This window comes from Poecile atricapillus, chromosome 2 (genome assembly GCF_030490865.1).
Source record: "Poecile atricapillus isolate bPoeAtr1 chromosome 2, bPoeAtr1.hap1, whole genome shotgun sequence".
In the NCBI taxonomy this organism is placed as follows: Eukaryota; Metazoa; Chordata; class Aves; order Passeriformes; family Paridae; genus Poecile; species Poecile atricapillus.
This window is the reverse complement of record NC_081250.1, coordinates 47650021-47675054: the sequence shown is the minus strand read 5'-3', so window position 1 is coordinate 47675054 and position 25034 is coordinate 47650021. Positions and strand designations below refer to the sequence as shown.

Genomic DNA, 25034 nt, shown 5'->3' with positions numbered 1-25034 from the left:
GTTCTGTACAACTGATGTCAGAACCAAACACTGGGATTTGCATTTGAAAATGTGATTCCTGATGGTTTAGAAGGAAAAAAATTGCACATCTTTCTCACACCAATTTGTGCTACAGTCATTCAGAATCACAGCAATCCTCTTCTGATATTAAAGGAGAAAAGAACACCAGGAAGGAGAATTATAGGAGCTCCATTATGTATGTGTGCCATGTTTCAAGTGTGGCTCTTGCTGGAAGATAAGTAAACTATCTCAGAAAGCATAGTGCCAGAGGTGGGCAGGGCAAGGAAAAGGGCTCCACAAATACACCTAGCTTTAGATAACAGCTCCTGTTAGCTTGGCCTTAGTAAGGGAGGGCTGCCTGTGGGAGCCCATAATTAAAAGGCTCTGCCTTGGTCCAGTAGCAGAGGTTGACCTTCTGTGCCCCAAAATTCTGCTGCTCTGTGAGAAGCACTTGCTGTCTGCGAGTGCATGTGTGCTTTTCCATTCCTTTGAGCCACAGCCTCCATTGCAATGAGGAACATGCATGGTCTTTTTGCTCCAGCTGACATCCATGCCTTCCAACCCACAAGCCTTCAGCACCCTTGTGAACAGTGGGGAATCCTTCTCCCTCTCTTCCCAGGTAAGGGACTGTGTTGGGGGAATTTATTAGGCAGTTGCAGTAACAACAGCAGTCTGGGAAGAGCTGGGTTGCCAGAGGTGCTGGAGATGCACAGTGTAATACCTCAAATCCTTGGAGTGGGAGGAGGGAATTGGGACTACAAGAGAAGCAGTGAATAGTGGCAGTTTGATTGGTCAGGCTGAGAGCTGAGGCAAGAGGGGTTGATCCTAAGTTTTATCTCTAAGGGGGAGTGGGTGTCAGGTGCCCCCTCAGGTATGCTGACAGTCACAGTTCTGGGAAGAAATGTATGGAGGGCTCCTGGTGGCTCTGCTGCTGCCTGCCCTCTTTGGATGTAAAAGATCCAAGGGCTGGCAAGTCATGGTTGGGGATGCCACAGCTGTGACACCCTGACCCTTGAGATTGGCTTCCTGAAGAGACGCCGTGCCCTGATATTACTGTTCCTCAGTGACATGACCTCAGAGCCTGAGATCAGCCTGCCCCAGTAATACTTACTACCCATCGTCAGGCTTCGTAAATCAGTCACGAAGGATGTAGAGGGAAAAGTATGTTAATTTACATCCTCTATGTTCCCCAGCACAGGCACATCACAATAGGGCTCCTGTTCCTTCTCGTCGCCTTCCTTTCCCCGAGCGAAGCGAGGTTCCTCCCACCTGCCCACAGCTCTTCAGCGAGCGCGAGCACAACTCCCACATGAGTCTCCTCGCCAGAGTTTCAGCTGCTGGTGCTGCTTCCATGTGCAGCCTGCTCTGGTTGCTGGGCTCAGGGAGTTGATTTTTAAGCTGTCTGTTGAGATAGGGTTTTTTTCCCCTCCTCTCGCTTATCTGTATTTAGCTGTGGTTTGTGCTGCCTGCTCAACACGCAAGTCCCAGTTTGGGGCAGCAAGTGATACCTAAACACAGAGGGAAGCTGAAAGCAGGAGCTTCTTAGTGGGGTGAGAAGTTTGCACATTCAGTGGTCCCTGCCCCCTGTCCCAGGGGTCACATCCACTTTCCTGACAGATTGTCCTTGGGTGGTCATCCTGTACTCATTTAGTCTCAACAGACACCTGGATGCTTCCTGTTCCCCAAAATCTTTTGGGAGTTGAGGGCATTTTAGCTTCAAAGGTTTGTATATTGTGGATATGTTTGGTTGGTATCACCCACCACTCTGGAGACATGTCCTACCTTAGAAAGTCTTTTACCCTCACACAGACCTTTTGTTTCACCTCTTTTCACTGCTTGCTGTAATTAATAGCAAATTGAATATGCATGTAAGTGTGGTCACTGGCAGCTCGCTGCTGAATGGCATATAAAAGACCCATTAGAACCTGGTTATTTGGATTATTAATTTTTTTCCAGGCCATCCTATATCTGATGTTCTTTCACTAATTTGTTACTGATTCTCTAAGTAGCTCTAGTCTTAAAATAAGGAAGTATTCCTGATGCCTTCTTTTAGTGATGATTCCTGGTTTGTGGCTTCCCTTATTTTAAAAAGTCATTCTGGAGGCACAAGCAGGAAAAGAAAAAAGATTAAAATTATCAAATTGGCCAAAGAGATTAAAATGACAAATAATATGTAGGCTGCAGTCTTCCAAAAATCCAAGAATAAATAAGGCTTCTTTAAAAGTGCTTTGAGGAGGAGGTTGATTATAATTTTATATCTGTATTTTTTTCAGTGAAGTATCCAATCTCTTTATCTAAAGAAAGTGCCCTAAAAACTAGCTTATGATAACAAAAGCCTGTCAAAATAGATTTACCGGACTGTTTTTGTGGACAAGAATTTGAGATAATGAAAAAACCCATCCAAATTAACTAAAGTATTGCAATAGCCATCTAGATGGAGGCCTGCTGCATGCTAAAGCTATACATACACATAGAAAGGGTTGTATACAATAGACTGCTGATTGATGGGTTTTCAGCCACTGCCTGCTTTCTTTTCAAATGTGTTGACTTTTGAACAGAGCATTCACCAGGTTCTTAAGTCCAGTGTTAGAGGGACTTCCAAGATGTTTCTGTCAGACATAAATGTTTCTTTTCTGTCCTTTTGGTTTGTTTCTCTCTCCTTTTATATTACTTCATGGAGGAAGCAGAATGAGCATAAACCAAAAGGAACCTGAATGGTTTCCCAGTCATTACACTGATTAAACTCCAAGGGTCAGTCCGGCCTGCTGATTTCTCTTCTTGTTATCTCATTTTGATAGGCAACCCGTGACATTGGAAAGCACTGCAAACCAGTGTAAACCAGGAATTTTTTGGTTGTGAACTTGTGCCCAGGTGAAGGCTCTCCACATCCACAGGGAACTGCACTGCTCTTCTCTCTCTTGGTGAAGTTAAACTTGCATTGCTGCCTGAGCAAAATCTGTTAGAGAAGCAGCACTTCCCTGATCTTCGCTCAAGCTCTCTTAAATCTTTCTCCTTTTTAGCCATTGGAGCCAATCATGCATGTTGAAAAAGGCTGCACTGATTTGGACAAGCTGTTTTCTCTACTGCCTTGGCCTGCCAGGGCCACCAACTCTATTTCAGGTGCAGGGCACCCAGGACCAGGATCCCTCCAACATCCAAGTGCCCAGGCACTGGGGGCAGTGTGCTATCAGGGGATTTGCTGACTTGTTTTCCCCTGAGTACCTTCCTTAATAGAAAGTGCTGTATCTTGGTTAATAGAGGTTGTAGCTCTGCTCCATTGGCTGCATTTTTAACATTTTTAACTATTAGGAAGTGCTCACATCAAAACGTGCTGTGTTATCTCTGTCAGTATCTCAGCAGACAGCTGGGGTAGACAGTTGTCACTTGTCTTCTTTATGTGGGTATCAGAGACTCAGAACTGGTGAGTTTTATGAGCAATGTTCCGCAGATGCATGAAAAGCATGGCTTCAGGGAGGGTAGGAGGCTGTCACTGCCATGGGAAGGACCTTGGCATTGTACTCAGCAACTCAAGGATCCCCCACCAATCATCCCTGTTGCAGTGCAGGCCTGAACTTATATCAAGAGAAGTGTTGGGAACACTCTTTAAGAAAACTTTGTTAAGAAATTTAGTTTTACTTAGGAAATATTTACCTATCCTGCTGGTTGTGGAGGTGGTTGTGTCACATAGCAATTTTGAGGACTTGGGTTTATGTATATGGCAGTGAGACATTTGCTGTTCTTAAAACTTTTGTGCTTTTACTTCAGAGTTCTTTTGTCTTAACTTTTTTTTTTTTTTTATTTTGTCTTAACTTTTGTCTCTACTTAGCTGAGATTTCTACTGGAATGGTTTACTGCCTTTCCAAGAAGCACTCAGATGAAGTATTTTCCCCCGTTTCATTCTGACAAAATGGGAACAAAGCTGTAATAGGGCTTTGCACATACAGAAGTTCTTCTGTCTAATGAACTCAGATGTGCATTATAGATTTTGGAAGGATCTTGTGGTCTTACCATGAACTAAATGCAATACCTACTTTTCTGCCCGTTCTACAGCAGAGCAAACCTGACACGAGGCAGGTGCATGCTGTTTTCACAAGAACGAATGGTTTATATGGTGCAAGGGAACATTGTGGGGAGTCAGATTTACTATCACTTTAATTCAGTAATATTCCAATGTGTAGAAAATGCATGTCCCAGCTAAATGTTGATGCAGGCCTTGGATAGAGCGATGCTGATCAGTACTGGATCAGCACTGAAGATTCATATTTTCTATCTCTATGAAAAACACTAGTAATTGGCAGGACCCTGCTGTCAATAGGCTTTCTCTCCAGCAGCCATCACTTTTGTGGCTTGGTAGGTAATGGCCTGTGAGTTTTTGCAACACTAGCTCTGCTAAGATGATGTTTAGTTTGGCAAAGATTAGTGATGTGCAAAAGACATTTGCAGGGTCTTCGTGCAGAACGGAGCGTGCCAAAAGCCACCATTCAGTCAGCTTTGGGCTTGTGTTGCTTTGCTAGATTTCTTTATTTATTTATTTGAAGCTCAGGCCTCGCAGTTTGTGTTCCTTTAAATCGCTGCAACCCACCGAACCAGGCACAGCACGATGTATTCTGAGTCATGGTCCTCCCCCAGAGGAGACGAGACCGAGGAAGCAGAAGCTGTAAGTAGATTTGAACCGAGCCCCCCGAAGCCGTGGGCGTTGATGGTAGGTGAAATAACAGGAGGTATTGCTCCTCCTCATGCCAGCGGCCAGCAGCGGTGCCTCCTGCGAGCCGTCTCTCCTGCCTCCCTGGCACCCTCCTCCATGGAAACCGGCCGTCCTGCACTCACTGCCCCTTGCCATGGGGCCCCTGGGCATTCCGCCCGCCTCACAGCTGCTATTTTCCTCTCTCCCACTATAATAGCATCCTTATGAGGCTTCTTCCCCCAGCCCGTCTCTCTAATAGGAGGTTGCGCGTTTCTGCGTGTGGCTGGTGCGGTGATATTTGGGTTCATTTAGTATGCTCCTGGGAGTGCATCTGAACTCAAAAAAGAGGGAAAAAAAGGAAGGAAAAAAGCCAGGAAGGTCAGGGAAATCCTAGCCTGTAGCAGGCAGTAGGAGAAGATAAAAACACAGAGTGGTTTGGTATAGAAATATTGCTCTTGCTGAACTGGCTGTGTGGCCATGACTGACACTGCAGTCATTTGCCTTCTGCTGGGCTTACATTGCTCAGAAAATACTGGCCAATCCTAATTTTTCAGTGAAAAGCCAGGGTAGTCTGTTTAGGGGAAAATGCCAGAGATGGCTGACTGTTCTCAGCAGCCTTTGGACTTGATGCATTTTTGATGTGACAGAGGGTGTGGGAGTCTCCAAAAGAATCAGGTGTTTAAATATTGAGTGTATCTTGTTTTGCAGAACATACCTGCTTTATGTTGATGTCAGCTTCATCCATGCTTGCATCCTTAATCCTAAAAACCAGGCAGAATTTTATTCCAGATGTGTTTAACATGGGTATTTCCAAGTTAGGCCGTCATCACCTTTCCCTCCCTGAATATTTTCTTCCTCTGACTTTACAGCCCCGATCATATCAGCCTTCTCCCACCTGGTGTGCCTTGCCTCTACCATATTGTCTCTTTGAACCCTTCATACACAGAAACACAGGTTCCATCATTCCCACCAGTCTTTTCCTTACAGGATTTTCCTCCCCCTTCCTCCCTGACTTCCTCTAGGATAAAATAGTAGCAAAGTTTTACAAAAACTTTTGCTGCCATTGCCTCACGTGCCATTCTGCACTCTAATTACTCCATAGAACCAAAGAATCAGTAGGGGGATTAACCTCCTCTTGTTAATCTGTAACCTCAGTTCTGGACTCCTTGTCACCAAAATTTGAAACAGATGTCTGGACGTACCATGTCTGTGTCCCTGGATGATGTTCACTCTAGCGTGACATCTCCCATTTGGCTTCTTTTTGGACCTGAGCAAACTTACCAAAGTAAATCCTTCGTGTAGTCATGTATGAGGCAGTAGGGAAATTGCAGAATGAGTGTGATGCCTTGGGTTTTTTTGGGGTTTCTTTTTGACTTCTGCAGTCTGAAGTGCACAGAATCTGAATCTAATCTTTCAAGGGAAAACAAATATCTTGCATTTAATTATAAATTTATCTCCTGCCTTAAAACATAAAGTAAATAATTGTAGAGATGTAGAAAAGAAGAAGTCTGCTGGCTTATTTGAGATGTGGATTAATGACAATATGGAAAGAAGTGCAGTGATTTGTGACAGTGTGGAAAAAAGTGCAGTGATAGCATTCAAGTTATCAGAGAAAGGATTTTTCATTACTGGAAGATTGTAAGCCTTTATCCACCCATAACTCACTAGTTGGTTACTAGAAATAGCACTATTTTAAAACATTATTTAGCCTCCTAGGCAGGATCAATGTGTTTCTGGAGATGTGTTTCTGTGTATGTCCTTGGTAGTTTCAAATCAATAGTGGGAAGTAGACTTGAAGCCAATCCTGTTTTAATCCTTTTGTGAGAAAAAAAAAAAAAATCCTTTGGCTCTGATTTAATATGAGTGAAAGGAAGAAACGGAAAAAAAGTAAATTGAGAATGTGGTATTGACATAGTATTCACTGGAGGGGGAAAAAGTGTGATTTTTTCAGATGCTTCCTATGCATGTAGTGAAGGGGATGGAGCAGTGGGACCAGTCTTGATGGTTACTAATATATCTTTAGTTAAGATTTCAAATAACTGTGAGTGCCTTTCCCTGCTCTTGTGGAAGTCTATCATATTCCCGAAGCACTGGGTAACCTAAGTAGTTTGTTCCATTTCCAACTTGCCTGGCTAGCAGATTGGTCTTGTAATCACAGTGAGGTGACTGAATGCTTTTGAATTGTTGGTGTTAGTATTAGGTGTCATATAAATCACTGCTCTCTGTCTTGGGGAGTAGTTTATTTTCCAGTACTGCATGTAGATCCCAAAAAACCTTCCCATTGATCTGTGGGGAGAAAAGATTGTTCCTTTGCAGCAATGAAAAATACAGATTTCTGAAGCCATAAACCATTTCACTGCAGTTCTTAAAATGAGGAATGGCAAAACAAGTCATCTGTGCATTTTCTTCTAAGAATAGGCTGGTTGAATTCCTTATATTTTTGGTTATGTGTCACAGCTCAGGAAGAAAAATAATATGTGTTGTTCTTATTCATATGACCAGCACAGTAATGATATAACTACCTGAGGCAGAAATCTCATTGGACTAGACCACAAAAATTCATTATTTAATGAAGGTATTATTTGGTTATTTCAGAGCATTTTAAAATGGCAATGAAAACACTTTTTTCCTTTCTCTTGGACATACACATTTTGTGTATGTTTGGCAGTTCCAAGCAGATCTTGGTTTGTAATAGTCTTGACAGCACTTATTATGATCTGTCAAGTCAGTAATTTGTGAGCTGCAGATTTACAGAATAATATCTATGGCTAGCATCTCACAAGTTGCAATGGGTTTAACCTCTTCATTGCTTTGTGTATTTCTGTGAATCATGCAGCTATTTTTATTATTGTGGCACAGACTGGAATCTCTGATAACAATGCAATTGTCACCTGAAAGAGTTAATAATATGAGATTTGCTAAAAAATTAGTGTTCTATAGGCATGTTTGTCAGCTCACTTTTCTTCAGGGACATGAATATGAAAACAAGGCTTTACCTAAAAATTATTACAGCTTACTTTTGTTATAAATTATGATGTCAAATAACATGTAGGCTCATTCAGAGGCATGGCTCATCTGAACAACTGACTTTTTCATAATTCCTAGATGCTCAGCCTGATCAATTACCTTAACTGTAAGGGCATACAAATAATGGGACTGAATGAAATAGCCCAACATGAACATACCAAACATTAGGTTTATGCATTCATCAGAAAATCCTAAATATGTAATTTAGCTTTCTAATTCAAAGAGCTGAATCCAAACCACATTTTCATGGTTTTGTTAGGTAGAAATTTTGGAAGTTTCACTTTACTAATAAAATGCAACGCCCAAAACAAAACAAACAATAAAGAAAATAAAAAGGTAACAATGAAATGGTGAAAGTCATTTTTGTCATGTCCGGAAAACAAAAGCTGAAACTTCCAGCTTCTGTTTATATTTTCTTTTCCTTTGTTCATATAAGTAACAGAATAAATGTGATGGGATACTTTTAACTAAATAAGAAATTTTACTGTTTGAGTGGTGAGCCAACTTTTGGGCTTGCTGAAGTACACAAGTACTACATAAGTATTAGCAAAGGTTGGCAAAATTGGAGGGCTTTTTCATATAGAATGTTTAATCATTGACCATTTTTCACAGGCAAATCTCCTTCTCTGTGGAAAATGTTCATGGGGAAATTTGACTGAATTTGCTACTGAAAACAAGTGGAAGTCATGGGCACACTGGATGGATTTTCCAGGTCTTTCAGGCTTGGGAGAAGGTTAGCAAGGAGGAGAGGTGTGATGTTGAAAGGTAGAGAAGACATACCCATATTGTCTGGTGCTTTGGGCTAGCTGATGTATGTTGGTGACTTAGATGACTAAGGAACTCCATTTCTCTTGGAATTAAAAAGACATGAACCCGGTGCACTGGCTCCCCTTCCATTTAGAAATTAGGCTGGAGGGTCCACGTAGCTGACTGGACACAAGGAGAGAGACAACACAGTCAGGGACAGTGGCAGGCTTGAACCCTGTGCAATCCCACGTGGCCCTTCATAACTCGGACAGGAGGGACCTCAATGCAGTGGTTTCAGCTGGTGAAGGAGCCTGGAGATCTTTCCAGCAATGCAGCTTGCCATCCCTTTGTTTGTTTTTTGTCTCAGCTAAAGAAGATGGGAAGATAGGAAGCTGTAATGTTGTTTTTACAGTTTTATCCATTTATCAGATGTACTGAGCAATGATTCCAAACCCTTCTGTTGAACTTTTTAAAAAATTTGCTCTGCCACTTTTTCTGTTTCGCTACCCCTTTTTTTAATTCATCATTTATATCTAGGACCTGAGTTCTTTGATTTTTATGTTTTCCCAGGGGAAAAAAGTTATTTGTTAGAATCCTGTCCTTGTTTTCCTCCTGTAGAACCAGCAGTTTGCCAATATATTAAATTAATTTTCATTTAGTATATGCCATTTAATGTAATTAGGGGAAGCAGCACCCAAATGTATGTTCCTAATCATGGGTAACTCTCATATTGTTTTTCATTAGAATTTACAAGCATATTATTTGACATGTTAATTATTACATTAGTATATGACTAAGGATACAAATATCTCCTCATTTCCCCCCTCCCCTCACTTAACATTTTGTTTGAGAAGATCAGTACATTTTGTCTGTGAAAAGCCCTGGATTAAATGCCACCCACAAATGATTTTGTGCATGTTTTATTTTGCCAAAGGAGGTTGTCAGACATTGGGGGAAATAATGTAATATTGTCTGACCTAAGACTTCAATTAGCTAACAAGAAAGTTTACAAAACCTGTCATATTAACTTTGCATATCATTTTACTGGGGTGGAAACACTGTCACACAGCACTTACTTCTTGCTTTGTCTACCTCAAGGCACAAAGCACAAACAGAAAAATATTTTTATTCCTTATTTCTGATGCAAACAGTTTTTTGCAAATATTTAATATGAGCAAGAAGTTTCCTGTCTATCAGACATTCATGTTTCAGCCCAGTATTACCCAAGCAAGTGGTATTTGACCTGTGTGTTTAGATTAGCATTGTTTTGAATGGAATCCTTACATTTGTGTGTGGCATCTGATTTTAGTACCGAAAGAAGACAGTAACTTCTTCCACATTGTCTTTTATCAAAATGTGGAAATTATGGAGAGTGTTTACATGTATTTTGATGATGATTCTAAACCCACTCTCATTTCAAGTTTATAAAAGACTGCTCTTCACTTCCATTTCTGTTACCATTAATTTTATCCTTGACTTCCTCAGGCCAGTCCTTAAGGAAGATTTCCTTTCAGTCTGCTGCTTCCTGAGCCATAATTTTAGAAATACATAATTTCCCCTGTATTTTACCCTCTGTTTTCCTATTTCCATTTAACTGAACTTCTAACAAAATCTTGTTTCTTCTTTTCCTTTAGCCGTCCTTTCTGTTGAAATACATCATAGCCTCTTCATTTCTTCTTCAGACTTCTCCCCATTTTTATTTATTTTGTTGCAAGCCATCCTCCAGATGCCTTCCTCCTCATGCTGATACTCCCCACTGGAGCCATTGTTCCTGCTCTGGTCACTTTTCCATATTTATAACACCCTTCCTAACTTGCTTCCTAGCTTGCTTTCATTTTCTTTTGTGTACTCTAGTCCGTTCCCATTCTTTGTAAAATCATCTTCTTGCCCATTCCTTTAACCATATTACCCTTCCATGGAATTTCGTGACAGCTCTTTGTCTTTTTCTCAATTAAGTTTGAGATGGTTTTTGCTCCCAGCCAAAGCCTCTGCCACTCTTACTGGGTTTAACTGAGAAAATAAATAGTAATGTTAAAAGAGAACTGGAGGCCTCCATGGGTTTCCAGTGGTTCTTCATCAGTATTTGTGTATCCAAGGGAAAGATAATCAGTGCAGCTAACAGAACTCTGGGAGCTTTTGGGAAGTGCCAAGTCAAGCTGTGGCCACAGATCCTTCCTGTAGAGGTGGAGTAGTCCAGGGATGTAATATGATGGAGCTCAGCAATAAGTAGTTTATTTCCTCTGAACATGATTTACAAGGTAAATACAAACATCATGCAATTTATTGCATGCAATGGTAAGCTGGGAATCTCTTGCAGAGGACTGAACTTTTTTACATCAGTTTCTTCAGATGGAGGCACTCCTCAGACCCCTTCCTTGTTTTTTTCTCAGCCTCCTTTTCACACTGTTTTACAGTGCTCACTAGTCTTGTGCTCATGACCCTGATGCTTTTATATTTATCCCATCTTCCTTACAAGAATGTACAGAATCCTCTATCTCGTCTTCCTTAGTCTTGGACTAAGAGTAGTCTCAGCCCATCAGTTCCCAGGAGCTGTGTGTTTTCAGTCTTTCAGTTTTCCCACACCTGGGATTTATTAGTCAAGGGAAAATAAAAATCAGAAAAATCAAGTTCTCTGAAATGTAAAACAGTTGTAAACACTCGATCTTCAGCCTTTTCTGTCTTTACTTCTTGACCTTCTATATCTTGGAATCCAGTGCAAGGTCAGGCTCTTCAAGTTCTCTTCCCTCTTTCCCTCACCAGAGGGCAGGCAATTATTTGGGTCCTGAGGCTCTGAACAGGATTTCACTTTGATGTATTGCTACAGCATCAGGTTTTCTGATTCCTGCTATAGACCTGTTAAACACCTTGTGTGGAACTGCTGTCACATCTCCTATCTCTCAGCACCATCGTCACATCTGCTAGGTGTGCTCATTTGTTCTGCAAAAATGATAGTCACTGCTGAACTGGACACTGATACTGATCCTGCATGGAAACAGACTGTTCAGCTTGATAAAAACCATTGCATTGTTTCACAGCTCTTTTCTGCAGACTGAAAAATATCTTGGTTCATACTAGAAAATTACAATCACAAGCAAAAAGAAGGAAAGAAAGAAGGAAAGAAAAGAAGAAATGCAAAACCGCAGCAACACAAACTTTTTTGCAATGGGTTTTAAATGCTGCAGAAAAATGAAGAGATAAAATGTATCAGAGCTTATATCTGCTAAGTCCTCTGACAGTTGCTTTCTCATCCTGCTTCCTGAAAGTGAATCAACTTAATTATTCCTGTGGCTACGTACATCCAGACGGCTTAGAGTTGCCTCTTTATTGCTGGCTACAGTAACTGTCCTTGTGTTCTGGAATAGCTAAGAAGATTGAAAACTGGGGGTTTTTTGTAATTCCAGAGTACACAGACTTTAATAGAAGTAATGGTCTGGAATTTTGGAGTCTCTTGTCAATGGTTAGATTGTGCCAGCACTGAGTTTAAATTTGCTTGTGTAGGAGGGCATGTTTAGATTAATATTCTAAAGGAATGTGGAGTGAATGTTTGGTACAGGCTGTGACTGAGAGAGTAGTGTAGTGAATTCACAGACTGCAATATGTGGAGATTGGGGTGGGGGGGGGGGAATCACCATTAAATTATCTTCCAAGGACCTTGAAGCCTCTCAGGATGACTCTTCTGAGTACACTGAAAGCATAACCATTGATCTAGTTACAACAATTTGTCCTCTGGAACAGTCTAAAAAATGTCTCAAATTACCTCATGCACACATTAAACATGTAAAGTTTTCATTAAAGGAGTTGACAGGCTAATGGTAAACTGAAGTAGTTTAGCTTCCCTTCAGAATTAAATTTTCTTTACAGCCTCCTTTGTCAGTAAGCACTGTTCATCAAGAGTGATTCAGCTATTTCACCAAATAAACACGAAATGATGTTTCTACCTGCATTCTTGAATTTGTATTAACCAAGCTACTTTTTTTTCAGGAACATTTAGATAGGAAGGAAGCCTGGTATGATTTTTTTACAACCAATTTGCAAAGAGATGTCTTTCCTCCAGTTCTCTGTTTGTTGGCTGGATGATTTTTAAATGGTCATGTGAAAAAGCTAGTGAATGAGGGCCTAAAACTTCTCACATCTTTAAGGTTCTTTAAGTCTGGTTGTAGAGAGGAGTCTCCAGATGAAGGGCAGTTCAGTGGCTGCTCTTTTATCATGTGCTGCAGTGAGGTAGGGGAATTGCACCTTGCAGTACTTGATAATGTTGAGCCAAATCAGGAAAGCACTGAACTAAGCACATCATTGTAATGGGGGTTATTTATATCTAAGTCTTGTCTGTGCAGAAGGAAGGTGAACTGTCAGATTTAATAGCAGCACACCCTACCCCAAGTCACCCATCCAAGCAGCAATCAGTGCCCCGAAATACAAGAGGTACAGCTTAGAGGCTTCTCTGGTGGCATCCAGACATGTTCTTGCTGCTGTCATTTCAAATCAAAGGGCATGCTTATCCAAATGAAACGTTGATATTGTGGGGAAACAGGAGAAGGGCTCATCTCCTGTCCGGTGCCCCACAGATCAGAGAATCATAGCATGATTTGGGGCCTTAAAGATAATCTAGTTCAAGCCCTATCACCATGGACAGAGACACTTTACACTATACCAGGTCATATAGCCTGGCCTTGAACACTTCCAGGGGTGGGGCATCCGCAACTTCTCTGGGCAGCCCCTTACTCTCACAGTGAGAATTTCCTCCTCATACCTAATATAAGCCTACCCTTTTTCAGTGCAAAGCCACTACCCCTTGGGTAACACTCCAGATGGGTTGTTGTGAACATCTGGGCCACCAGGCTGTTCTGGGGAAGGTTTCTGAAAAGATTGATGATGTGAGTTTGTAGAAAGAATGTATCTGGTTGAGTGGAAGGCTGAGACTTAAATTTCCAGAATCCTGTAGGTTAATGGTAGGTGTCTGAGAGGATTGCCTGGCTTCTCTAGTCAGTACCAAGAGCAAGCTTTGCATCAGTTTGGGGTGAATAGAATACAGAGGTTTGTGCTTTCTGTAGCTGCAAGCAAGCTGCTGAAATAAGGTCAGTGAGGAGCTTGCTGTGGAGTATGGCCCTGATAAACCACTCCTTTTGGTGTTAACAATTCTTGCTCTTTTTATTTTGACCCCTTGTTCTACAGCCCAGGTTCAGACCTCTGCTCCATCCAAAAAGGATAAACTTTATTTGCACAGGCAGAAGTTGTCATGGCAAGAGACAGAGAGGAGAGGGGGTAAATGTTAGAAAGCTAAAGTAGTCAGAATATGATATGATGAAGATGAGGTCAAATAAGCAAAACACACAACAAACTAGACTAAAACAAGTTAATGAAAAGCATGCAGTGGCAGGATAGTAGCTATGTTAAATGGATACAAAATCTGGGAAATAAGGTCCTATGTGTTTAATCGAAAAAAAAAAAAAAAGTTGGTTTCTTCCTACTGTCTTTCTCTTCATATCTTCAGCAAATTTAAATTTATCTGTCTTAGCTGCAACACAGAACTTGGATTCTCTTACCCATACAGGAGGTCATCAGATAAAAAGCACACAATTCAAAGCAAATGTGTCCTCTGAAACACTCATTTCTCAGTAAGAGTAGCAAAGCATAATGTAATTAAAACAACTGTCTACAGTGTCTATGTACAATCACATTGAGTGGAGAATACCTTAATTTCATTGTAAGGTCAGATACATGAGGAGGAAAGGTTGATGCTGTCTCTCAGAGAGCAGTAATCAAAGGCTGGCAACTGAGCATTGGAAACTGAACAGATTAGAAGTCCTTGGCAGTGATTCCCAAATGCTCAGGAGACTCAGTACAATCAGCAGCTTTGACACTTTGGCCAGCTAGTTAAATAGTGTTGGCTATAAACATTACAAGGCAAGTGATCATCCCCTGACCTGCTGGCTCTGGGGCATTCGCTTCCTGCCTTCTCTCTTGGGAGCAAGGGCAGCCTCCAAACCAAGGGGCTCTTTCATGATACCCTGTGAATGACCTTCCACACAGCAGCAAAGAGGAATTCTCATTGTTTGCATGTTAACCATAAAAATGAATTACAGAGAAGGGTGTTGTAAATAAGCATAAGTGACAGAGCTCCAAATCTACTGAATTTGAACCTTCTTTGCAGAGTTTTGCCAACAATTAGCACTGCTTCATGTGGATGGTTTAGAGATCAGACTGGAAAGATCCTCTTGCATGCAATTCCCTAAAATACAGTATTTTTTAATTTGTTTGTCCATTTGTTTTATGAGAAAAGGTGTGCATAAGAGATAGCTTCCCTATTATGAATCCCTGATTTTAGGAAACTAAATCTATATGTAAGCAACGGAAAATCAAGTCTGTATAGATATTTAAACAAACTCATGACACTGAAATTACATGCATTCATAAGTGATTGCAGTTTATATTTAAAATTAATTAGAAACAATAGGTAGTCATTGTCAAGAAGGCAGAAAGAGGAAGACAGAACTTTTAAACATCCAGCTTGGTACTAGAATTATTTGTTTCACTCTTTCCTGCCATTACTTTGAGGGTGTTTCCTTTGTGGACACGTTCTTCATTACATAAGCCCTTTTAGTTGTTAAACCAAGAGCCAGTGAAATCAGTAGGATTTTACCACTCACCTTGTCGGACATGATCCATCAACATTCAGGTTGTTTGGGTTTTATGGTGGTTTGTCATTTCTGAGGTGTGACAGAACCCGTCTTACTTGGACTGGTGTGGACTAGTGAGTGCACTGTGAATGCAGGTGAGGAGGTGTTAATTCCTCTGAGCAGTCAGGTGCCAGTCAGGAGTTCATCTTTCAGTAGGGAAGTAGCTAATTCTCACTGGTACACCAGCTAAGTAATTCTTCATTTCTTCAGTTGCATAGTTTCACCTGCTGGGCACAGCTAAAATGAGTGCTTAGATCACATCTGAGAAAGAAAGTACATCTCAGGAAGAAAAAATAGAAAACAGTGCAGGCAATGAGTTAGAAGATTGAGGCAACACATGTGAAACAATGAAATATTTATATGAAAGGAGAAGGTTTTGGAATTATTAGGGAACCTCTGAGGAGCTGAGTTTCTGTTTTAAGATGCATGGTGAAGATGAAAGAATAAAGGAAAATTAACAGCACAGAAAAAGCTTTGCCTTCTTTTTGTGTAACTGTTGATTTCTGTCATTATCATTTTGATACCAAGGGGCTGTCATCATTTCCTACTGGTTTTTAGCTTTGGCATTTGGGTGAGATGGACCTTTCTGAATATGATAAATTATTCTTTCAGCCAATTTAAGCACATAAGCTGGTAAATATTTTGAAGCATATGACTTGCACCATCACCAAAGAAGGCAATGGATTATGGAGAGAGAGAGAGAGAGAGAGAGAGAGTAATCTCTCATGTATTTATCTGAACTAGATCCAAGCAATTCTCCTTAGTTAACTGTGTCTCAGCAGTTTTGTCCTAAAAAAATAATTATTATGCAGAATAGGTGACTGTTGCCTAGCCATCCTTCTCATTTTTTGGTTTGCATTGTTTATGGCATTTATTCAAAAGCAAACCTGTAATATCCTTGGCAAAGTGATCTCTCTCCTTCCCTGACTAGTGGTATCTTTTGTGAGTTCCCTTTCCTTCACTCTCTATGGTCACAACGTGCCTGCAGTGTAAGGCTCTCACAGAACCTCAGAGTGGTTGAGTTTGAAAGCAGCCTCTGGAAGTCATCTGGTCAGCCTTCCCTCAAGCAGGGCCACACACAGCCAGTTGCCTAGGACCATGTGCAAACAGTTTTTTAGTGTCTCCAAGGATGGTGAATCCATCACCTCCCTGGGCAGCCTGTGCAAGTTCTTGGTCACCCTCACAGTGAAAAAGTGTTTCCCGGTGTTTGAAGGGTGTTTCCTGTGTTCCAGCGTGTGCCCATTGCCTCTGGGTGTAAGGTATAAAAGGAAGCAATGGGCCAGTTAGCAGCTCCCCACCACCCTCATAAAAACCCCAGTTTTGTCACAGAGCAGATGAGTTTTTGGTGTAGGCTGTGACACCCTGTCAGGAGTTGGCTAATTTTCTGGTTGTGTTGCTGAAAAGTTGTCTAAGAGACCACATAGTACTAAGCATCTTCTATACCTTGAAACCTTAGTGTGACCCAGAATAAGACTTGAAACAAAAATACAGAAGGTGTTAACACAGCTTCTTTTTCTTTCCTTGTTAACTGCAGGTTATGCAGGTAGTGAAAGAACAGATAATGAGAGCACTCACTACCAAGCCTAGCTCTCTGGATCAATTCAAGAGCAAACTTCAGAATCTCAGTTACACGGAAATACTGAAAATACGCCAGTCTGAAAGAATGAACCAAGAAGATTTCCAGTCTCGTCCAATTCTGTAAGTATTGTCTTCTTTCCTCACTCATTTTTTCATGGAAGGATTAACAAGGGAGAATGACATTTGTGAGCTCTTCTGGGGAATCCCAGGGAGAAAAGCTGTCCAGGGAGCTGTGCTCAAAAGCAGTAGTGAGGCATCTGTTTAAAGTACATTATGTTTTCTTCTACTGGGAATCATAACTTTTTCCTTGAGTTCAGTGAAGACAGATTTGGCAAATCCCAGCAGGATTTCACATGGATTATTTATATGAAACACTGCTTTGACATTTCCTAGCTCTGCATGATTATGAGCCCGATTTTGGTGCTGGTAGTGGCTTTCAAAAAAAAATATCCAACTAATCAAACGCCACAACTTTGTCTTCTGTTCAAGGCCTCTCTGAGCAAGACAGGAAGAAGCCCAGAAGAAGAGGTGCCAATACACACTGACTTTCCAAAAGAGTTGTCCTTGTATATAACATTATAAATTGGTGTTAATGACAGGCATTCATTTACTTATTTGTAAACAGCAACATTCTGGCAGCTAGCCAATCCTTTGCTTGTTGTTTACTGCAAAGTATGGAAGGCTAATATTGCCTCCATAGCTCCTTCTCATTTCTCAGAATACTCTTTGTTCTGTTATATGAAGAATTGAGGCCACACTTGGCTCTGGACCAAGTCTGGGCTTGTGGCTGAACTGATGGCACAGGACAGATGCAGACTTTGTGCTGTGCAAATGTTGTACTGAGAATAGCAGGAGCCTTTTGAGATCAGCTGAGAAATGGTGAGGACTCCAGAAGCATCAGCTGAAATGTCATGAAATCCTGATGGTTGCAAGTGGAATGGCTCATGATATTGTCAATCTCCTTTTCCAAGGTAAAAGTATAGAAATGGATTTGGACCAGTGCATACAAGGATTCAAAAGCAGGATATCAATTTTGATTTATTTCTAAAGGATACAGATACCTTAAGTACAAACTGGGGACACATTCCTCCAGGGACAGCAGAGCAACCATGGTAGCACAAGCGAAATAGAATTACAAACTGAATTTTTACAATAATCAAAAGGGGGGGGGGCTGCTTCTTTTATGTTTCCAGTGTGTTAGAAAATACGACCTAATGCCCAAATAGAATTGATGTCACCCATAGCAATGCATCAATTAAAAATCTACAGATGGTTCCAGTTAGTTTTGTATGGTTACATTGCTCAGAAAGCCTCTGAAAATCCCCTGCAACATTTAACAGTTCAGAGCTGCTTGCAACTGCAAAGCTTGTCACCAAAGCTTATCTTCCCTTCTTTCCCTGTGATTTATCAGTTTAAGTATGATACAGGTCAATTATTTAGATTCTCTTGCACCATCATCTAGCATTGAAAGACTTGCCAGTGCCCTGTGCAAACTCTTCATTTCCAGCGTCACTCTGGCTAGCTGCTGCCACAATGCAGAATCTCCTTCCCCATCATGGAACAAGTGAAACTGCCAACACAAATAGTTAAAAGCAACTGAAATGTTACCAGAGAATCATTTCAAATTCAGGATAAAGGCTAAGCCTAAAGGCTATAAAGGCTAAGTAAATCGATAAGGTGTTTAAGCAATCACAACTGCATTTGCAGAGATTTAACTCCACGCATTTGCATTTTGATTACATCCATGATCACTTGTTCTTGACTGTGAAAAGAAACAGTCCTTTCATTTTGTGCTTTGATTTGATTCCCTGTACTGAACTCTCTCAAATTGCATAGATGGCACAGTTGATAGAAGCACAGAATCATGGCCCCATTGTAGGGAAAGAGACTGTGAGTGAAAAGAGCAATCGTGGCTGTGCTGTATATTTTAAAGCCCTGCAGATATGCTAAAAGAGATTGTGCACAATGGTGACTGTAACATCAGCAGACCTTGTTTAATTCTGCTTGAGAATATGGCAATCAGGGAATGGTTTTCCCTGCCTTGTACAGGACAGAAGTCTTTCTATTCATTGCATGAAGCACTGTAGGTTTAAGCATTCAAGCTGCTGGATAAGAGAAGCTTCAGTGAAGTTGTGTTTGAATGTAAACTGCAAAGTGTTGCCTTAGATCGCCATAACTACAACAACCTTGTTTTACAAGGATTAGCTGTTTCTATTATATGAGCATCATTGTGTTATATGAAGTAAAGCTTTATCAATACCTACTTTTGATTAGGAAAAATAAAAACTCCTTCAGAATAGATCCAGGGATTTGGGATTGCCACTGATCATCCAAATTGCCATTCCATATTGAGATTATAAAGTATCCCAGTTTCATTTTGAATGGCTGTAGAAGTGGTTGTCTAGGAATCCTGTGGGCCTATAGAGGACCAGAGATCTTGACAAATTAAATGGCAACAGAGGTGGATTAATGCTAGATAAAATTTGTCATCCAACTGGGGACTTGCTGGTTAAAGGAGAGTTAATCGCAACTAGGGAGCCATTACTAAGTAACATCTGTGTGAAAATCAGCAACATATGGGGAAAGAGAGGAAGGTGTCTGGATGCTTTTCTGCTTTTTATCTTACATACTTCTCTGCAATGTTAGAAAGAGTCACTACTGCCTGCTCTGAATGCATCATCAGGAGAGGGAGCATAGTTAGATGTCAGAAAGGTAAAAGGACAAAACACATGAAACCAGTTCTGGGATTACTCTCACACTGTCTTGTAATAATTTAAATGTCTGTAATATGTGCTGTCCTGGAAAGAAAATCACTATTGAGAAAGTCTTAACTATAAGCTGGAACGGTAAAAGCTGGAGACAGTTTTAACTGGTGCTGAAAAAGAATTTGTGTCATGTGGAAAACTTGAAAATAATTTCTAATGATTTTCAGATATTTTAAAAGCAAGTAACTGTTGTTAGTATTGCCTCCAGTGTTAAGACCAGTGAGATCACAAAATTAACAATCATACATGTTAATGTATGTTTTCCTCAACCCCTCTGTCTTACCAGTGCACTAACTTTTTACATTCTTATGGGACAGAAACACAGTAGGAAACTAATGGCAGCTTTTAAACTCACTGTCTCCTTAGACTTAGTATTTTCTCTGTCTTGACAAAGCAAAAACTGTTAAGCAAATGTCATCTGAGGGACAATAAATAAATATTCGCAAAATGTATTTGCATTTATGATCTTCCTTTAGCTTATTGTTCCTGATGGATTTTGAAATTATGCAGGACGACGTATTTCTTGCACAAAAATTTTTTCCCTAACACTCCTGTCTTTAGACACTGATCGTGAGGAACAGAACTCTATTGCCTTCAGATGGCTTATAGAAGGAGATACAGAGTTTCAAAGACACACATCTTTTGTTTGTATGGTGTGGTTTGATCGTTCTGACCCATTTCTGTCACCTCAAAATGGCGCAACAGAAACCTTGACAGTGCGGAGCGCTCAGTGGCAGGATCACCCTGCAAAAATATATCTGGAGTCATGATGTCAGAAAAAGGGCTGAGAACCATTCAGGTCAGAGTAACCATGTGCTGGCATGAGCTACTGAGGACAGTAAGTGCAGTAAGTCACCATGGCAAAGGCTTGATGGTCTTACAGGCTTTCACCAAGTCCAGAGTTACCAGAGACTGTTCCTCCATGCAATAATGAGTTGTCTCCACAACTTCTGTGTGATCAAGTTCAAGGATCATCCCACAGAAAACAGTAGCACACTGAGCTTCACAACTGTCAGAGCAAAAATGTATGTGTGCAGTGGGCCTCCAGAACATAACCAAAGGCGCAAGAGGTCCCTTCTTTCCTACCTCCCCTTCTCCTGTGTGAAGTCTGCCTTAGGCACTGAAGTATTTTAGAGAGGATTACCTGTTTCATTTTGGATTGGTTAAAAAAATCCATCTCTTCCTCTGGTTTGTAAAGGGCAGGCGGGACATTAGAGGCCAGAAGACAGAATTTCATGAGCAAACATTCAAATGTTAATGTGCTGGCTGACCCATTCATATTTGGGTTTTTTGCTAATGTCTTACAAATACAATGTTATGATATCTTTAACACCTACTTAATGATAACCATCCAGCTTCTGAGTTAAACTACCTAAATATCAAACTGATGTTTATATTGCTCTTGAATGCTTGAAATTAGTCCAGCTGGAGATTTAGTCAGCAGCCTGGACTGCTGAGTAATCCACACTTGTGTTTTAACACTGTTATACTCAGCCACTGCTCTCAGGTTTTACCTGAGGAATAGGGAGGCTCATCAACTCAGTAAAGGCAAGACATTTATTCAAGCACAAAATTATTTTAATCACAGTATTTAACCATTCAACATATTTATATCTTAGACCCCAATGAGAAAACAACAGTGCTTGAAAATTCAAGTTCTAAAGGACTAATAACACATTTCCAAAAGATGGTCTGTTTCTATAGTTACAATGCCTCACTGGGCTTTTGACCAGCTAGATTTTCACAGCTTGTAAATATGCAGTGGGTTATACATCCAATCAGTTCATTGACACCTAGGGGAAAGAGGGCATTTTATTTTAAAGGCCTGATCTTTGTAGCAGAGGATTTGCGGTGATTTCAGTCGGGGTCTGGCAGATCAAAGGCATAGGATCCAAATGAGTGTGGAAATCAGCAGAGAATGGGCTTCCTAAGTTTTCAAGAAGAGAAAATTTTTTGTTGTCTCTGTGGGATAACAGCTTAGCTTCCTTTTGATGATGATTGCTGGAACATACTGCCAGACTGAATGATTTTTGGTATTACCCAATTTGCACAGCAATGCAAAATTATGGTTCTGACAAACTTCATATTTTAAAAATCCTCTACACATTCGGTTATTTTTTTTTTAATCTTACTAGGCTTGCTGTCGAGTTGATGTTTAAACCTGTCTTTTATGTATTCTTAATTAATCTAAGTGAGGATATAACTGATGAATTCAGACATCTGTGAATCCATGTGATGGTGTATGAAATTAAACTTTAAATATTACGTGCATATGTTTTCTGCCTAGTTCTTGACATGTTGAACCCTTATCAAAGTAAGATGGAGAAAATGGATTTTCTGAAGGATATATAAGATTATTTCTAGATGCATTGTGGGTCTCTGCACTCCTGGGCAAAGGTGAAGTTGGATCCTTGGGGGATCCCTAGTCATGAGTTAGTCCTCCAACAATTTTGATATTAACAAAGTAATCAAATTATATGAAATTAAGAACAAGAATATAGTGCTGGTCATTAGTTTTTCTCACTGGCATTGCTCCCTGTTTTTTATTGCCGTTTCTAAATGTTCTAGCCTTCTTGTGTTGCCCTAAATAATAGTGCTAGAGAAGTGCACTGGCATAGGAATGTGCAACAAAAGGGGACAGACCATCAAATAAGCTTCACAGGGCTCCTATGATGAAAGAGCACTATTTTGCTGTGGGAAAATATTGTTGATGCATTATAGAAAGTGTTATTTTTAGAATGAGTAAAGTAATAAAAAAACAAGCAACTTGCCTGAGTCATACACTGATGTTGGTAGCAGGGAGATGTCTACAACAAAGATATCCTGACTCCCATTCTTTGTTAAAAGAAAAAAGGGTTTTTTCTCTGGGGCAGACTAGATTCTGGCCTGGGCATGTCTGTGACTGATGTCCTCTTCAAACACCTTGCAGAAACATCTTGTGAGAGTCTGTTTCAGAGGAAGGGGGATGGTCTTTGAATTTGACAAGAGCCTGCTTTCTCTCTTCCCAAGGGAACTAAAGGAGAAGATTCAGCCGGAGATCTTAGAACTGATCAAGCAGCAACGTCTCAATCGACTTGTGGAGGGCACCTGCTTTAGGAAACTCAACAGTCGACGTCGACAAGGTACAGCTCAGACTCCCCAGTCTGGCTTTATATTGTCACTTTAGTCTAAATGTTGAGCTGAGGAATCCTGTTTTCACTGGCAGGATCCTTGGTTGTAGTGCTGTCTTGACTGCTTTTACCAGGAGACATCTGAAAGCATCTCCAAGCTACAGATTTTCAGGATTTCCTGTTTCCCTGAAACTGGTTTCAGCCTCATCACACAGAGGACGGGGAACAAGTTCAGCCTTTGACAAAATCTCAAGCAGCAGTCCCACATTCTGAAATGAGTATTTTGATTTCTGACTGAATGTTCAGACTTTTTGTTCATCTCAAAACAATATCTTTGCAGGAATAGCACATGAAACTTGAATTTGAATGTCTCAGTCTTTGATCACCTTTATGTATGCAAAAAGTTCATTCTGCACCCCTCCCTCTAGTACTGCCTGTCCTTTGGTTTAGTCTTACATTCCCATATACAATGATTATATTATGATGCTTAAATATGCTTTTTGAAAGCACTTATATCAGTAATTTATGTACCTTCATATGAATACTTGATTGATATGAGAAGATTATTTTCCCAACTCTATGAGTCATTACTCATTCTATACAGTAAAACTCCCTGGGTTCTTTTCCCCTCAGAGAGGCAGGCTTCTTTCTCCAGATAGCATAATAGGGACATAGTTAAATTCAGCAGATTAATTAAAGTCATATCCAAAAGTTTCCCTTTAAACTCTTCATTTTGTGAGGATCCAGACTGTTTGTTTTCCTCTGTAAATACAGAACAAATTAGAAAGTTACAAAACTAAGAGCAAGAACTGACAAAGATCAATATTTGAGACTTTCAGATTAATTGGGGGAAAGTGTGTTCTTCACAGGGAGAAGCATCCTTGCACTGTCTCCTTCCTTAGAAACGAGGCAATTTTCCTTAACACATTGAGGTTATTTATAACCTCTCTGTCATGCATACAAACACCTATGAAGCCCACTGCACTGAAAGATGGACAATATTCCACTGTGAATTTCTGTACAGACTGGATAGCAAGCCATGATTCATGTTTTTCCTTCATCAGCACACTCATGAAACTAGGTAATGTGTAGTTTGTCTGGCTACCAGTAGTGAGGGTTGTTTATTTTATTCCTCTTAAAGCTTTAATCCAAATGACTCAAATTCTAGGGAAGGAGTAGGATTTGTAGCAAATATTCTTCTTTTGGCTGATCTCCAAGAGGAAGATAGACTGTTTATTTTATCTTAAATTGCTGTTAGCTCATGATTTATAGGATCAAGAGCCTTAGGGAGTATAAATTCATTCAACTTATAAGAGTACAGCTGAAGCTAAAAAATAAATATTTTTTTAAAAAATCATTGTAATCTTCTCGTCCTCAGTTGAGAGGGTTCCTTCCTATCATGCCTTGGAGTGAATTCTATGGGCCAGCAGATTAATTGCTTTGATGTCATATTTATACAGGGCCAGAAATAATTCATGATTCTTTGTAAACAAATAAAACATGCGACCATGCCTCAAAGAACATTACCTTCACTGAAATATACTGTTTTTCACAGATGGAAGCCCATTTGGGAGATCATGTTTCCACATGGCCTTAAGAGTTGTGCACGCTTTATGATAGACTTCCTGTATTCCCTGAAAGAGAAGGGTTGATTACCATTTGTGAGGGAGGCAGTAGACACAAAACCATTTAGAGGATGATGATGCATGAGGCCACCAGGACTAAATTCAGTACGGCAAACAGTGCATGGCAACCAGGCACAGCATCACCAGCAGGGCAAGAAAGGGGATTGTCCTGCTCTGCCCTGAATTGGGGCAGCCTCACCTCAAGTGCTGTGTGCAGTTTGGAGCATCACAATATAAAAAAGACATTAAACTGTTAGAATGCAACAAAGATGGTGAAGGGCCTTGAGGGGAAGCCATATGGAAAGCAGCTGAGGCCACTTGGTCTGTTCAGCCTGGAAGAGACTGAGGGGAGATCTCGCTTCAATCTGCAGCTTCCCCATGAGGGGAAGTGGAGAGGCAGACCGTGATCTCTTCTCTGTGGTCCCCAGTGGCAGGACCTGAGGGAATGGCCTGAAGTTGTGTCAGGAGGTTTTGTTAGGATATTAGGAAAAGGCTTTTCTCCCAGAGGGTGGTTGGGCACTGGAACAGGCTCCCCAGGGAAATGTCACAGCACCAAGCCTGACAGAGTTCAAGATGCATTTGGACAGTGCTCTCAGGCACATGGTTGTGATGTTTGGAGATGGTCCTGTGCAGGGCCAGGAGTTGGACCCCATGATCCTGTGGATCTCTTCCAACAACTCAGCATATTCTGTGATTCTGTGACCTAACACTGTGTGATTTAAAGCTTATATGCTTGGCATATAAGCCATTCTGTTGAGAACCTCCATTTTTAGGTATGTACAGTGCCTGGCACAGTCCAAACAGCAAATACTGGCAACTGG

The 25034-nt window shown here is 40.7% G+C and overlaps 1 protein-coding gene across 5 annotated transcripts in view; it reads left to right on the top strand.

Annotated features, from left to right (window-relative positions):
* ELMO1 (engulfment and cell motility 1) overlaps nt 1-25034 on the top strand; it is a 301131-nt gene that overhangs the window by 255568 nt on the left and 20529 nt on the right. For all 5 annotated transcript variants that reach the window (XM_058832447.1, XM_058832448.1, XM_058832449.1 and 2 more), the window contains 2 exons: nt 16670-16833; nt 22488-22600. In XM_058832447.1, coding sequence (XP_058688430.1) covers nt 16670-16833; nt 22488-22600 — 277 coding nt within the window. The remainder of the gene's footprint in view (nt 1-16669; nt 16834-22487; nt 22601-25034) is intronic.